Source organism: Diorhabda carinulata, chromosome 9 (assembly GCF_026250575.1).
Source record: "Diorhabda carinulata isolate Delta chromosome 9, icDioCari1.1, whole genome shotgun sequence".
Classification (NCBI taxonomy): domain Eukaryota; kingdom Metazoa; phylum Arthropoda; class Insecta; order Coleoptera; family Chrysomelidae; genus Diorhabda; species Diorhabda carinulata.
In genome coordinates, this window is record NC_079468.1 from 23,018,372 (window position 1) to 23,034,896 (window position 16,525).

Genomic DNA, 16,525 nt, shown 5'->3' on the forward strand with positions numbered 1-16,525 from the left:
ACTAGCAAAACAACTTCATATTATAAATTTGAGATAACAACAATGGGTACAATAATGAGAAACCCCATGGATCCATGACAAACATATCTGGGAGGGAGGAAGTTGAAAGGGATTTTTTCTATTTCCAGAAAGAGCCAGGATCGTATAGTGCGAAAAATTCGGCCTAAACAGACGGCTACACCACGTAACTTTCTAGATCGTATGTACGAAGGTATAAAGGATAGTGATAGTAAAAAATTCGACCATTTTTTTTTCAATAATAATAATTTATTAACATGTTTTACGTAACAATGTTTTCAAGTACACTTTCATCAGCAATCTGATTCAGATTTTTTAACACAAGATTGTAGATGATCGCTCCAATATAAATCAGCTGGACAAGCCACGGGACCTGTCCAAATATTATTCTCGCAGTAATAGAATTTGTGACAATCTTTAGGATCTATTTTAAAATCGCCATTATTACATCTGGAAGTGGTGGTGGCTGTAAAAATGTTTTAATCAAATTTTCATCTCAAATTAAAGTATAAAAGAATCGTTTCTGTTTTGATTTAGCAAAATTATAAGGTCTTTTAATGATGAACGTACTCAGAAAACGTTTGTCAAACTATTTGAGTTGTTTACGGATACTTGAAACATTTATCTTGGTCCAAAAATACAATTAAGTCGGGAAAATTTTCGGGCACAACTTTTTATGATGAAGCACCATCTCGAGCTATCATGTTTCGCTGGTTTTTTGAATTCAATTCCCGTGACTCTTTGCCACAAGATGAATTTCGTCCAAAATCTTCTCGCATACATTCAATATTTCATTAATATTTGGCTGTCAAAAAGATTTATTCCAGAGGATTACTTTTAGAAAAAAAACTATGAAATTATATTTAAAAATTACTAAATATTCTTAGCTAGTTTATTTGAATCCAAATATTTTTATTTTAATAATCTTCTGATATTAAGAAAAAAAATTTATTGCGTACGTTCACCATGACAATAAAATTTGTTTTATAATTCAAATTAAAAAATTGTTTAGTACTTACTAGTCGCTTCAGTTGTAGTCACTACTTGGGCTGAAAAAATTCAAATAGATTTTGTTATTTGTCTGTGCAGCATTTGCTTAAAATTCGAAAAAATCGAAGAAATAAAATTATATTTTTAATAACTATGACGCTGTTTACATAGGACAGACAAGATTGTACTCAAATAGTAGATCAAATAATCATCCATATTAAAAAAAAAGTAAAAGTGCATTAACAAAGCATAATATAGAAGAAAACACATCATAAAATATCAAAAAAATATTAAAAAATATATTTGAAACATAATGAAACACCAAGGATAAAAAAGAGTTTGAGTTAAATTTATAATTTCGATTGAAATATTCAAGGATTGTACCAAAAGTATATATAATAATGCCTTACGCACCCCACTTACTATTTGAAGGGGGTACTCCTTATCGACTGTTGTGTTCTATCCCTCGTATAGCTCGGACTTATCCTCCCTAGCCTCGAGCTCTACGAACACTTGAGTGGCAAACGCTTAAAGAGCGACGATGAAGTCCGAGCAGAGTTCACACACTTCCTCATCGGATTGAAGCGAGATTTAGTAATACAAAAACTGGTGTGTTTTAAAAGTTTGTGGTAAAAATAGACCAGACAACAGTAAAAGCTTTCCAACTATATATAAATTAATAACAATAAATTCTATTTGTAAAAATTATGGGAGCTTCATATTTAGTACAACCCTCGTAACATAATTTAAATTGGAAGCTGTTTGATATGATATCATGTCAAGCAGGCATTAGAGCTCTAAACTCCAATATGGTAAAATCCAAATTCGTTTGGGATTGACTAGAAAAATTGTGTATTTTGGGACGCTACGAAACTAGAGGAGTTAGAACTGGCAACGCTGCATTTTAGAATACAACGCGCAGCTGCATTTCGCTTTTATGTTACATTTGGAAGAGGATGAATATGACTGGGTAATGAAGCAGGTACTGGCATTATTTTTATACTTACAACAATCGGATTGCGTGCTACAGCCCTCGATGTTAACATTCCAAAGGAGGGGTACAGTACAATAATTATGTTGTTTTATTCCTCTTTTGCATTCATAGAAACCTCTGCAATCTTCTGTATCAGGAAAAAATTCTCCTTCTACATCACATTTCCATTGCGGGTCGACGGTTGAGGCAGATGAAGTTGTTGTTTCGTATGTTGAATCGGCTATAAGGATACGAATGTGTCGAAAAATATGATACCACAAGGACCCAATAATAACCAGTTTTTGTTTATTTTTTTTATGATTTTATGATTAAACAGCGTTCAGCTTCAAAACTTTTTTCTTCTCGATGCTGTTAAAACTATTTTAATATTAAAAACGTCTTACAAAAATGACGGTATATCAATTTTTGACAAACTTCGTTGTATATATTAAAAATAGTATTTTGAAGGAAATTTTAATGTCAATTTGGATATTTTCGTAGAATTAGATCAGTTATTTTAGGGTCCCCTTCGTATATCGTCTCAGTTAGATATTTTTATCAAGTTTTATCCATGATCTAGTTTGTAATGATTTGTTTTCTAACTAAAAGATTAGATAAGGAGATTGATGAAACTCGTTAATTAAAAAAGAGTGAAATTCAACACATAATACTTACTAATCAATGTCAATATCTGTTTCACCATGTGAATTTTATTTTATACAAAGAAAAACTTACTTGTTACAGTCCATGCTGAAAACCAAAGCTTTTATTAATTTTATTGTATTGATATAGTCTAGAAATCGATTATCGCACCTTCCATATTTCGAAAAACATCGTAGAATAAATCAAAACAAGAAAAGACAAGGGAAAACAATATAGCAGATGAATGAAGTAGCAAAAGATAAGAAAGAGTGAAGAAAATGCATGAAGGGAGAATGAAAAAACTAAAACCCCAATACTCTGTAACAAGATTCGCTATAATGAGAAGAAGAAGAAAAGAAAAAGAAGAAGAAGAAGAAGAGGGGCGTACGATACTTTCAAAACAATGTAATTATTGTTGATTACGTCAAACATTTTTCCATTTTATGGCATAAATGATAAAAAAATGTAGGAAGGACATTTATATCTAGAATTTGTACCTTTTTTAGGTAGAGGAAAATTGATTTCTACTCGAAACTAACTCAAATTAGTCCGAATAATATATTTTTCCATAAAAAATATTAATAAGTAAATAGAAAAATTCATTGTGGTACCATAAGTAATTACGAATAATTTCCCATATTGTACAACTTGACATTCCCATCTGAATTGCCTCTACAACCGAAATTTTTGCATCTTAAAGGTAAAGTTAATTCCGAGTATTCTAAAAATTGTACTATATCATCATGAAGATTTTTTTTGACGTTCAAATGTCACTATTAGACTAGATCCTGTTTCCTTCATATTACAACCATTAATTGGGATTAAAGTATCATTAAAATTATCTATCCACCGATGAATTCATTAACGTTGTATTGAAGATTTCAGTTGGTATGTAATCCAGTTCTGTCAATAGGTGAAAACAACTGGTTGCTAAATCAAAACTGTATAGCGACTGATCGAAACTGTACCATTGAAATCAATCGTTTGGTTAGTTGACTTGTCATACCAAAAGCCAGCCTTCAACAGTTCACTTTCAGTCTCTGAAGACGATAACTTGGTTGCTTATAAACAAATCTATCAATAATGTCCCAGATGTTCGATGTTAATAATAATTATATTAAACTTACAGCAGTCAGTGCTGTATGGCATGTCACACGTCTGCTTATTTTGATTCCACAAAGTCCCGTCCGGACATTGTTTTTCTTGTTTTTCACCAGAAGCATTGCATTCATAAAATTTCGAACAATCATATATGTTTGGCCAGTATTGCTGGATTTCGCAGTCTGGGTCTGTATCAACTTGCGCCTGACCTGAAATATTCAAAAACGTCAATACACTAAAATATTTACAATGCACATTAAAACGAAACTATGATTTAAATCGTGTAATCAAATTTGACCCAAACGGATTGAACAACAGATACCAGCAAGGCAGATCTTTCCCGAACAATCCCCAGGCTTCATTATCCATACACTTGTTGTGAGCCTCCGCTGGAATAGCCTTCAAATCTTGAACCAAAATAAATATATAATAGATGGTGAGATCCTCTGGTATCTCTTTGATAGAGACGCGATGATTTTGCAAAACAATTTCCTCAACTTCTTGAGTTGATGACACTCTCTTGAACCCAGTTTTAAAGACTTCACGACTTTTATTGAATGCTTTCAATCACATAAATACTTAGAGCACAAATCTAAAAATTGTTTATTGTTATTATTTTATATATCGTTGAAAAGGTTACACTGCTTTCTTATTTTCAACATAGTCTCAATATTTCTCGACACTAGCTTTTGTATTCGTAGGTCGAAGAATTCTCCTACCAATTCGTTGAAGAATCCAATAAAGGCTGCTCGTATTTCAACGTCGCTCTTGAAGCGTTCGCCTTCCAAGTGTTTCCTCAACTTGGTGATAATCGCTGGAGGCTAAAAATCCACACGAACATCTTTTGTGTTTGACGAGCGACGTGGGGCCAAGAGTAGTCCGTCAGTCGTCTTCTCGTGACTATATATTTGTCGCTGGCGTTCTGTGGAGTTATTGGTTGCATGTAATTGATGAAGAGTACCTCCTTCCGACCCCCGAACACACTCGCTATATTCTTTCCACACGATTTAGTTAAACTTTTCTGGTAACAGTGATGCTACTAACGAGTTTGTTCTTTTGATTTGGGAGATGCTTAAGTACCTCACATTGTTCAAAAAACTTGAGAGCACAGTCAAGACATTGCTTTTTGTGTAGGTATGTCAGCAAATGGAGGCTCAGTAAATATTCATTTCAACGTTTCTATTGAAGTTTTTTCAATAGTGCCACGGAAAGCTTTAGGAATGCGTTCATGGACATTGATTGACCCTACGATCTTTGAGTATCCCAAATCCATGGTTCTTCATCGTGAACTTCCATTCCACTTCACCATAAAGCACAGTTAGTTGCAGATGTGTGGAAAAACCTGATATCCACTCATCACTTACAGCTGAGCTTAGTATCTTACCACGAGCTTTCAGCTTATTTGGAACCTTATTATTGGTCAAAAATTTGTAACAGTACATTTATTTCTTAGATCAATTTTGAATGTTAAGATTTTTTGCATACAAAGTCAATTTGAGATTAAAATTTGGGCCATGAAAAAAAGCAGTTTTATTAATTGAAAAGTGTCATTTCATTTTTATTTCTCTTTGTTTTTGTCTATTGTTGTTATTTAACTATAATTTACAAATACTTACCACTACAAGCAAATAATATAATAACAAACGTTGTAGCTGAAAATATTTTTTTATTTAGTGTTTTGTACAATTTTTTTGATTGAATACTCACAGTAAATCATTTTTTTTATCAGTATAGGTACAGAAAATTCTGGAACAAAAAAATTTTTGAAAAATAATTGGATATTATTCTTTTAAAAGCAAAATTTATTTTGAGCAATAGTTCATACTGAACACACTGTATACACTACACCAACACTCACGATTACACTTTCTGAGTTTCGTTTTTAATATATTATAACAAATTTTTTGATAGTTTTGTTAAATAGATTAAAAAAAGTTTTAAATATTCAATACAATAAATTGTAGCATCGTAATTTAAGATTTTCATTAATATTTTTTTTTCATATTTAAAATTTTAGGCGATGGAAAACTCCATGGAAAAAATCTACAATTGTTGAACTTCCTACATAACTTCCGAAGTTTTATAGGCATTTGTATTAGCGTGGTACGCTTCCTTTGTAGAAGGTTATCTGGTTCTCAACCATGTTGTAACAACATCATCGACGAAATGTTGACCACCAAGGAATATTTAATGTGTGAAAAGCTTGAGGAAAAAATAACAAATTTTGACAGTGATCCATTGATTGTTTGGCCTCGTGGTAGTGCCGTTTCTGTCTCAAAAATGGGGAACATTAATTTGGTGTCAAGATTTGCTTGAGCTGAACTTTCGTTAAAAGGGAATCTTGTTTGCATTCCATTGTTTAGTTTGTAGGGTGTCGTAAGTTTATATTTCAATGACTATTCGAGAAAAAAAATTATTACTATCTTTATTGTAGCCCTTCCGTAATTTTTTATTTGTTAGAGTGAGAATTTTGGGTACCAAACGTGAACAAAGTTTTTCGGTAATAATTTAATGAATTAGTGATCGTGAGAACACTAATTACAAACTTACAGCTTTGTTAAGTGTCTTTTCAACAACTTCGTCATCAACCAAAGACTCAAATGACAAATTTTAATAATTGTTTTTATATAATAAATAAAAAACGTTGATACAATTAATACATATGATTTTTTTCATTTTCTGGGAAATAAAGGAACAATATTTTATCAATAAATTGCTAAATTAGGAAAGCAATGAATAAAATTCACGGTTTGAAACTAAAATAAATCAACTATTTATTATTCGGAATAGAAATTACCCCCATATTTGTATGCTTTGTCGATTTTCATTGTGAATATAGTGAATTTATGTTTTCAGTTCTGCCCCATTTATAATAATGGTTGAGTATCATAACGTACAGTGTGGAACGGTTTGTTGAAATTATAAAAGTAGACAAAATTAAACATTCTATATATTGTTTCATTTATAACTTTCGAAATGAGTTAATGACATCTCTACTTTTCTTTTTATACCCGCTAGAATAATTATGATTAGGAAAATATTGTTTTACCAATATTAATAATTCTGTTCCAAGAAATAAGTGAAGCAACGGATTTTACTTTTTTTAAACCAAGTTTCTTTGATTTTGCAAGGATAGGATTTTTCTTTTCATTAAAGAAAGCAAAATCCTCCAATTCGTACTATTTAAAATCTGTTTCAGCAGCTTTTGAAACTTTCGTTACGTCAGAAAATCTGCAATCTGTTAATCAACAATCCTTCATAATGGATGATCACTTTTAAATACGGTAGGTCATAGGAGGATGATCCTAGAAGATCCTGGCCTCGCCTAGAAATGGCGGTAGTTGCTTCAAAAGCTAAAATTTATACAGCTTAGTATGTTTGAAGTTTGGAGACGCCACGTTGTTTGATATTAGTTTGACATTCATTTAAATATATAAAGTAAATACGTTCCTAGGTGACCTTGGGACGAGAAAGAAGCAAAAACATCAAATGATCATGTAACGTGGATAAAATTGACGAAGAGGTTTAATGACAGACGATAGACTGTCAAAAATAGCAAGGGATTTATCTCGAATTGGAACACCACGAAAGAAGTGGAAAGATGTCCAATCGAATGAACAGACGTTAGGCCCATTATGGAAGAAAGAAGAAGAAATTTACTGAGTAATTGTTCGAGTTCTACTATAATAAAATGGAACGAAGCATGAAGATTTTTACGAACGCCCTCTATTTACTATGTCAAGAAATCATTGAATAAATGATTTTCCCTCTTTTTTTCTTGAAAAACAATTCTGTGGCCAGTAGAAACAAATGATGCTTCAATTAGTTATTCGCCATCTACAATTATCCTATCATAAATTTCTTAAACACCTTTTTAACGATCAGGAATTATTTGAAAAAGAAAATTGATATTTCACATTTCCACGGATGGATATTTTTCATCTTAAGGACATTATATAGAGAATTGTGAGCTTGGTAACATATTGTTTAGAACTCGTCCACGACATGGACCGTGACGCTGTTCCTGTTCGGTTATGATGGAAGAGTTTGAGGTTTGGCGAATGCGTCGGTTAGCGGAATTCGTTGTTTGTTTTTACACATACATTTGTTTATATTGTTCTTAAAACCGATTCCTAGGAAGGACTAGTGTGATGTAAGTAGAAGACAGTGTGTATTAATTCACCCCACAGTTGAAAAACAGTTTAAATAGATAAGGAAATGAGAAAAACATCGCAATATTTATTGTTTTGTATCTGAACTGAAACTATCATTCTTATCGTCATATGATAATAATCTTAAATTGAAATCAAAATATTTTGTACAATTATGCAAAAATTGAATATTGGTGAAACTATTACTTTTCATAAACACATCTGCTGCATACAACTGATTCCATATAGGTACATTTTTGTAATAGATAAGATAAAATTGAATAAGGTCTACAAGTCTGATAAGACAAAAATACTTACTTCTAAAATCGATGTGTGAAAGTAACTGATAAGAAATCGTTGCTTCTTCACCTTTATATAGGATCCTATTATATTTTTATTTCATTCAGATGAACAGAAAGACCATTCGAATGAGCGATAAATGATGTTTTAGGAACGCAATCTTTTCCAATGAAGAGGCTTTTATCTATTTAATGTGCATATTGTGTAATTCATTGTATTAATAAAATTCTTGTGAAGGGGGTATCAGAAAAATAATATATTTATCTTTATGTAGATACTAAAGTATTTGTTGATGATGATAACACTTGAAAATTTATCAATTTCGGAAGCTCAAGGTTACCACAAATTTTTTTCACTCAATCTCCAGGCCTTGTAGGATTTTTTCGATTTTTCAGCTTTTGATTTTTTATTTTCATTTCTACAGAAGTTGATAATAATTAATTTACTTTAAATTTACATTTTCTACAACATCTCGTACAGATTTTCATTTTAAGTAAATTAGAAATATCATTTTCCAAGGTAAGAGTGGTTTTCATTTCATTTATTCTATTACTTTTTGGATATTTCTATTCTCAGGTAACCGCTCTTGAAATTCTACCGCCATTAAGCTATTTTAATGACTTTTATTCAGTATTCAAATCTAACAATTCTACTGAATTTCAATTTCTCGACCGTGAGGTAGAAATAAAAAGAATTTAACAATTGACGTTTATTTTTCGAAAGCTTTCAAAACAATTGCATATTAAACTAATATATTTATACAATTTCCTTTGAACCTGAAATAAAATTTTTTATCGTTTTAGTAATTAATACGACAATTCTTTTACAAAAACAAAACTCGGAATGTTCCTATTTTTACGAATGTTACAAGAAATTTTCGAGAGAAGGCGCTAGCTAAGCCGATTGTATTCAAGTTTGAGTCTAGAATACTCAAGAAAGGGTTGTATTATATATGGGTACATGAAAAAACTATTTTATATCTTTAAAAACTGTATTTTACATAAATAGATTGTTACTTGTCACTGTAGAATGTCTTTACCAAAAACAAACTGTCATTTGTCGTTGGAGATTGTCATTTGTCATTAGAGACTATCTTTCTTGAAAATAAACTGATAGTTGTCATTAGAGGCTGTCATTTGTCATTGGAGAGTGTTTATCATAAAAACATAATCATAATTTTACTGTTTTTACGAATGTTCAATAAATTTTTGGGAAGATGGCACTAGTTATTTACTTAGTTAGTGTTAATATGAATGAGTGATAAGGTGGTACAAGGAAAAATTATTTTATATCTTAACAGACTGTTTTTCACACAAACTAACTAATTTTTGTCACTATAAAATATGTTTTTTGTAACAAACTATCATAGCCATTTGTCATTATAGACCATCTTTCACGGAAATAAATTGTCATTTGACATTAGACACTGTCATTTGTCATTAGAGACAATCTATCACAAAAACAAATTATAATGTTCCTATTCTTATGAATTTTCAATAAATTTTCGAAAGATGGTACTAGTTACGCTATTTGCATAGAATATAGTTCACAAACATGATGTCATTTGTCGTTGGAGATTGGCATTCGTCATTAAACACTGTCATTTGTCATCAGAGACTGTGTATCACCAAATGAAACTGTCATTTTATCATAAGAGCTCGTCATTTACAAAAACTTTTTTAATTAGTGTGTCTCATGCCCTCTAGTGTTTAAGTAGTGACAACTTTGAACTAACTTCGTCTGCTACTCTAATAGCTTTTGCGAAAGTATGTTCAAGTTGGAAATATGAAAAGAGTTGAATGTAAAATTTCTTTTTGAAAGATGAATGAAAAATTTCAAGCAATTCGTTTTGCATAAAGTGATTTTTCATCACATATCAGTCACTTACCTGCGAGTAGTTTTCCTGGGGTTGCAGTTACTTGCGCTATAAAGAAAAAATGACATCAATTGAATGAATAAAATACTAATTACTGCTCACAAATCTAGTGAGTAATTTGTTTCATAATTCTCATCATAGCAGATTTTATTTTTTGAAAAATTAATACTTTCATCATTACTGAGAAAAAAAGTTTGGCCTTATCTATTATAATAGCTCAAGTTATTTGTTTTGATCGCCCTTGCCATACTCATAAAGGCTTTTCAGAATTGGATAATTTTCTGGTCGGGTCTAGCTTTGGAACAAAGCTCTAGACTTATAAAAGGAATTCCTCTCCGTTTTCACATTCTCCATAGAGCCCCAGGTTCTAATTCGTTCAATGGTTGAGAGTGACTCCGAGCTTGACCAGGCTAGCTTCAATTTTATTGCTCTGAGATCTGCTTCAAGAAAGCTTATTTTTCTAGGACACACACAAGCTCTTCTCTCTATTTTGTGTCTTGTATTCTACTATTTAGATCTGTGTAATGGACATCTCGATCTGATGAAAGCCAACCTCATTTTTGTTCTTTTTCCACGGCTAGAGAGTGGATCTTAGAACTATGTCAAATAAGAAAGGCTGTTGGATCCTAGCATCTGATTCCTTCGTTCCATGTTATTTCAACGGTTTTATTCCGTGGGTTTTCTATCCGATGAGGTCGTCGCAAGTATTGACTTTGCCTCCCACAGCGCCAGTCCTCATCCTCTAGATCAAAGGAATGAAAATTAGTCTGGCCTTAATAATAATCACATTATGGTATATAGACTGAGGCCACTGCTGCACTTCTAGCCTTTCACCGTTCATAATCTGGTTACAGTTTTTATTCCATTGGTAGAATCTTGTAGAGACTACTAAGTCTTCTTTGGATTGTTGATTTGCATATTCCTTTGCTTCTATGTCTTCCAGTATCTTTTCTAATACCAGACGATTAGTAGATAACGCTACCTCCAATGTTGGCTTCATTCTTGTTGGTTTCATACTCATTCATACAGAGACAAATTAGTTCTTCTAATCCATTCCAACTCTGTAGATTATACGTTAAATACCCTCGAACAAACAATGACATTTGACAAAACTTTTCGGAAGCCTCACTCAACATGAGCGTTTTTAGTTACACGGTAACGTTTATTTGGAATATTCAAACATCGAATGGAATATTTTTACTACAAAAATTGATACGTACAACAATCAGATTCCACATCGCAAGCTTGAACACGAACATTCCATAGTAAATTATCAGGACAATATTCGTGTTGTTTGGTTCCTTCTACGCATTGATAAAATCCTCTGCAATCAGCTGGATCAGCAAAGTATTCTAGTTCCGTATCACACAACATATTGAGATCTTCTGTAGCGGAAGTAACTGTGGTAGTAGTAGAGGCTGTAATAGTTGTAGGAGCAGTTGTAGTAGTAGAGGCTGTAGTAGTTGTATGAGCAGTTGTAGTAGAAGAGGCTCTAGTAGTTGTAGGAGCAGTTGTAGTAGAAGAGGCTGTAGTAGTTGTAGGAGCAGTTGTAGTAGTAGAGGCTCTAGTAGTTGTAGGAACAGTTGTAGTAGAAGAGGCTGTAGTAGTTGTAGGAGCATTTGTAGTAGAAGAGACTGTAGTAGTTGTAGGAGCAGTTGTGGTAGAAGAGGCTCTAGTAGTTGTAGGAGCAGTTGTAGTAGAAGAGGCTGTGGTAGTTGTAGGAGCAGTTGTAGTAGAAGAGATAGTAGTAGTAGTACTAGTAGAGGTAGAAGTGGAAGTGACAGCATCATCTAAATAAAATTGAACGCGTAAAATTGTAATAACATACAGATCATGAGATTTATATACATACCACAGTCAGAGTCTTCCAGATCTACACAACTTTTTTGTTGTTCGTTCCAATATAAATCGGTCGGGCAATCGATAGGTCCCGTCCATTGACCATCGACGCAGATTAAAAAACTGTGACAGTCCAACAAGTTCGCTGTTACATCTCCATCAACGCAAGAAATCGCTTAAAATTCGATCAAAAAATTATATTCCAATAAAGCAAAAATCAACGCAATTCTAATAAAGAAAAATTTAAGGCAAAGTCAATAAATAATTCAACAAGCTTTCCAACTTCTTGTACGAATTAGATTTCTTAAGTATAATCTACTCATTAACGGAATACGGCGTGGGGAAGTGGAAATTAAACCCATCAACGTATTGCATGCTTTCAATAGAAACCCAAATAATGAAGTGTAATAAATTGAATCTTGTCGAGCAACGTTTGGTTTTGAATATTTGCGTTTAGAGGAATTGAAAGCAGCAACGTAACTTTGAATAGATCAGAAGTTCTCAAACTTTATTTTCTGGTAAACCACTTTCGAAATAATCATTACTCGTTTTAGTTGATGCATTTACATCATATTACCGACTCGTCGAAAAATCAGATCCAGCTATGGAAATTTAAGTATCCTCCTATTGTAGAGGTTTCTTTGGACCCTTGGGGTACACCTGGTCTACTTTGGGATCACTGGTTTTAGCGCCTCGAAGTTTATAAATATTCCAAGGACCACCAAATTAAGAAATGATTGTTCTAATGTCAAAAACGTCACTTGTCACTTGTCGCTCATATTTCACGGAATAAATCAGATCATGGTTATGCAACCTTGAGACACAGATAATGGTTTATGTGATACGTACTGTACTTACAGATTAAATTTAGTAGTCAAAAAGAAAGGGATTCATAATCTACAGCAACAGCAATTTGTATAGCAGTTGGTCAAAAGGAAATTGAGTGAGTTAATTTATTGGAAAAGAGCGCGTACATTCATGAAAATTACTAAAGTATGAACTAGACCAATTCTTAATAAATATTATGGAAGAATTGGGGCACAAAAAGGTAACTAATATTCTTGTAAATCATGTTAAGAATTTGAAATTTCACAACGAGCTCAAGCCCACCATGAGGCACCCCTGGCCTCCAGTTGGTAGTGTAGAATTATTTATTCAAAGGCCTAGAAACGGGGAGTCAAAGCATCAAGACTCGGATCATCCTGTAGTTTCCGAAAAGTCCTATAGACTGTATAGGCTGCACTGACACTCCAAGTCAAGTAACTTACAAGCAATATCGTTCTGTCTTGTTTCAATTATTAATTTTTATGATTTGATACTTACGATTTGAAGAAATCGGGGCAGGATTCAATGGAGCTGAAAAACAAATATACTTTGCTGAGTATTAAATTGTGATTATCATCAAATTTATTGTTATTATTATTAACAACATATCTTAGATTCCTAAAAACCATTTTAGTGAAAATTAAAACTTACAACTACCATGTAAAAACAGAGCTACTGTAACTACGTATGTGATACCTGTAAAAAAATTTCATCAATGTTATTATTTATGCAATTTACTTCATTAACTCACAATTCATCTTGAGTTTATTTCTCGATGTTCATTTCCAGGATTATCTGAAAATAGAATGACCTCAAAAAGTACGGAAATTTTAAAACAGATTTATTTCAAAACAACTTTTGTTTTCTTAAAAGTATTTAAAACACAAGACAAATAAGTAATAATTATCAAATTTATAAATATTAAAGACGAAATTAAAGATATAATAAAAAACGATTATAATATCAAGAAAAGATAAAGAAAATCTTTTAATAAGTATAATAAAATGAAGGAATTTAACTAGATAGCAAAAGAAATGAACCTGATGAAGAATGAGAATAAAAATAAGTATAAAGTTGGTAGATGACATGGTAATAACGGCAGAAGCTGAAACATTTTTGGACTCAAATGGAAGAAGACATTTGAAATGAAACTGGAAAAATGAAAAATTGGAGCTTTATATGACTTTGCATGTCACTGCACTGGAAGACAATTCAACCCAATTAATATACAGTTTCTAGCGAAAAAAGTAATACCGAAACAAATAAAAATACAAATATATGAAAAATATTTGGATCAGAAACAAAAAGAAATACGCAGAGTACATAAATGAGATTTTTAAGAACAAAAGGTTATTAAAAAAATACAACAACATAAGACATAACATTATAAGAGAAAATTTTGAAATTAAAATTAATTTTAAACCAAACGAGAAAGAAAACTAAGATGGTTTGGTCACATCATGAGAATAGGATAATAAACGGAAGATGATATATGAATAAGGAACAAAAATAAGGAAGGAAGACCGAGGAGGAGCTGTACAGAAGGAATAAAACTGGCAAGGGAAAACAATGAATAAAATGGTAGGGAATAAAACAAAAGACATAGGATAGGAAAGAACGTTAACACATGTGATAAGATAGAAAGGAATTGATTTAAATATGTACTTTTAGAACTGTGGAAGCAAGAAAATTCAAAATACGAAGTACAGAAATGAGAAATCTAGAAAAAAAAATAGAGTATTGAACAGATAGGACAATATAAAGAATAATATAGAAGAAAATTGGTATTTGAAACCAATTGCAAACAAAAGCGAAAAAGGAAATTGAGATGGTTTATCCAAGTCATGAGAATGTGGGGAAGCGATGAATAAGGAAGATTATATTTGGACAAAAACATGAGAGGAAGAGCTGGACATAAAAATAAAGGTGGCAATAATGATACAAAAGACATAGGCTAGGAATGAATGGAAACTGCTGCAAAAAGCTTACCTGGAAAGATTTTTTCGAATCTGTGTGATTAGAAGTGTGAAAATTAATGTTTAATGAATGCAAAGAATCGAAATTCTAAGTGTAACGATGCCAGGGGGTTGAAAAATATTCTCTAGTAAAAACTACGTACTAGATGAGGCCCACGAACAAAATCTTTCGACCATTGAAATAGTCGATAAATACAGCTGAAAACCATTGGAAATGGAAAAGTTTGTGTTAATTCGTAGACGCTGTAGGATGAAATATGATAAATTGAAATATATATGTACAATGTGATAAAACAATTATTCCCACTTTGGTGTTTTCAAATATTCAAAATAAATGGACGAAAATCGTATGATTCAATAAGTACTTACACTTGAAAATTATATTTTATGACAGTTTTTATGATCGAAATTGTTGCTTTTATTTAGAATTTCTGCACTTATCATATCAAGAATACATCTATGGAAATATTAATAGTTATCATCAAATTTTGTGAGTGTTTTTAAATGAAATGATTATCTCTAATCTAGAAATGCACGAATGTACAGGGTGGTTAGCTCGTTTTACATAATCCCTGACCTAATTACAACGAAAAATTATTTTCTTCTGTTCATCTATATAAAATATACGTTTCCTGTTACGAAATTCATATCCAAACACAATTTTTTGACTATGTTATAAAGATACACTTTTTTATAAATTGATTCTTGACACTTTTCGTGATCACTCTCTAGCGTTTCGTTATCAACTTACTGTTCGTTCTGATCGTATCGCCATCGTCTGGATATTTTTTCTAGAATACTGAATAATTGGATTATTGCATGACATTTGTATTATTTCCAGTTGTTTCGGCTTTATTTTTGCGTGCATTCGCTACACTGCCCTCCCTTTACATCGATTCGTCCCGGACAGGTTACTCCTTTCCCCATAAAGAGCTAGTAGCTCCAAATTGAGAACTTCAAATTCCCCAGGGATATTTCTGTATTCGGTACACTATTTATTCTAGTTATGACCTTGTATGGTTGCAATTTTGGACACAATACCCCCATGAAAACTTGGCTTTGATCTTATCACTATTCAATTCACGCTTGGTCGCTGTCCCTCAAGATCCCCTGGAAGCCTTCGTGATTCGATGGCGAATGAGCGTGAATGTTTATCCCAATCTCTCTATTGTTGTCCATGACCTTCCTCAGGTGCTCCTTCGAAAGCCTATTGAATCTTCCACCATTCCGTTTGATTGCAGATGTAGTGGTGTGGTCCTGGATTTCTTAATACCCAACATTCTGCAAATTTCTCTACAAATCGAGTGCTCCAAATTCCTGCCTTGGTCGAATGAAGCTCCATTGAAATACCGATCTTGAAACCCAATTGCTTATAAATTCATCGGCTTTCTAGTGTGACATGGGGTACACTGGAAAAGAACCAGCCACATCTAGTGCTACCCTCTCAAGGGTAGAACTAACATAGCGCAGTATACTTTATGGGTCCTCTCGACTTTATATTAGCACCTTTTGAACATTTTTCCAGTTTTCCAACTGTTTTTAGTCACCTTATCCAATAGAAACTCTGATTTATCTTATTGAAGGTTTTTGTCATTTTCTATCGGCGCCACGATCAACTTTTTCAAAGTTTGGTCGTTGTCATTATCCCAGATGAGATATAACAGTTCCTCTTCTAAGAGCAGTCTTCCTTTAGGCTAGTTATCACTTTTCGAAGATGTGGATTAGCTTTTTGAGCCCGAGCAACTTCGTTTTTTGACCAGGAAATATTTGGCAGTAATTCGGTGGCATCTTCCTCATACAAAGCATGATTTTTGTGCCTTCTCAGGCTGAAAGT

General features: G+C 32.4%; 3 protein-coding genes across 6 annotated transcripts in view; 1 reads left to right on the forward strand and 2 right to left on the reverse strand.

Annotated features, from left to right (window-relative positions):
• Positions 1-16,525, forward strand: part of LOC130897737 (neuroligin-4, X-linked-like) — a 245,898-nt gene that overhangs the window by 135,201 nt on the left and 94,172 nt on the right. The gene's annotated exons all lie outside the window — the stretch shown is intronic.
• LOC130897739 (probable chitinase 10) lies at positions 246-8,336 on the reverse strand. Its single transcript, XM_057806613.1, has 8 exons — positions 8,194-8,336; positions 5,432-5,470; positions 5,341-5,376; positions 3,751-3,933; positions 2,717-2,731; positions 2,016-2,222; positions 1,038-1,067; positions 246-484 (listed from the first exon to the last, which is right to left on the reverse strand). The coding sequence occupies exons 2-8, from the start codon at positions 5,439-5,441 to the stop codon at positions 312-314; spliced, it is 654 nt and encodes a 217-aa protein (XP_057662596.1). The 5' UTR covers positions 5,442-5,470; positions 8,194-8,336; the 3' UTR covers positions 246-311.
• On the reverse strand, positions 8,870-15,161 carry LOC130897738 (integumentary mucin C.1-like). Of its 2 annotated transcripts, none has more exons than XM_057806611.1 (8): positions 15,061-15,161; positions 13,467-13,510; positions 13,367-13,411; positions 13,214-13,246; positions 11,904-12,065; positions 11,272-11,841; positions 10,064-10,099; positions 8,870-8,951 (listed from the first exon to the last, which is right to left on the reverse strand). In XM_057806611.1, exons 2-8 carry the CDS (start codon positions 13,471-13,473, stop codon positions 8,932-8,934), a joined length of 873 nt encoding a protein of 290 aa, XP_057662594.1. In that variant the 5' UTR covers positions 13,474-13,510; positions 15,061-15,161; the 3' UTR covers positions 8,870-8,931. The 2 variants fall into 2 exon arrangements, with proteins under 2 accessions (XP_057662594.1, XP_057662595.1); XM_057806612.1 differs by having other exon boundaries at positions 13,373-13,411; positions 15,061-15,137.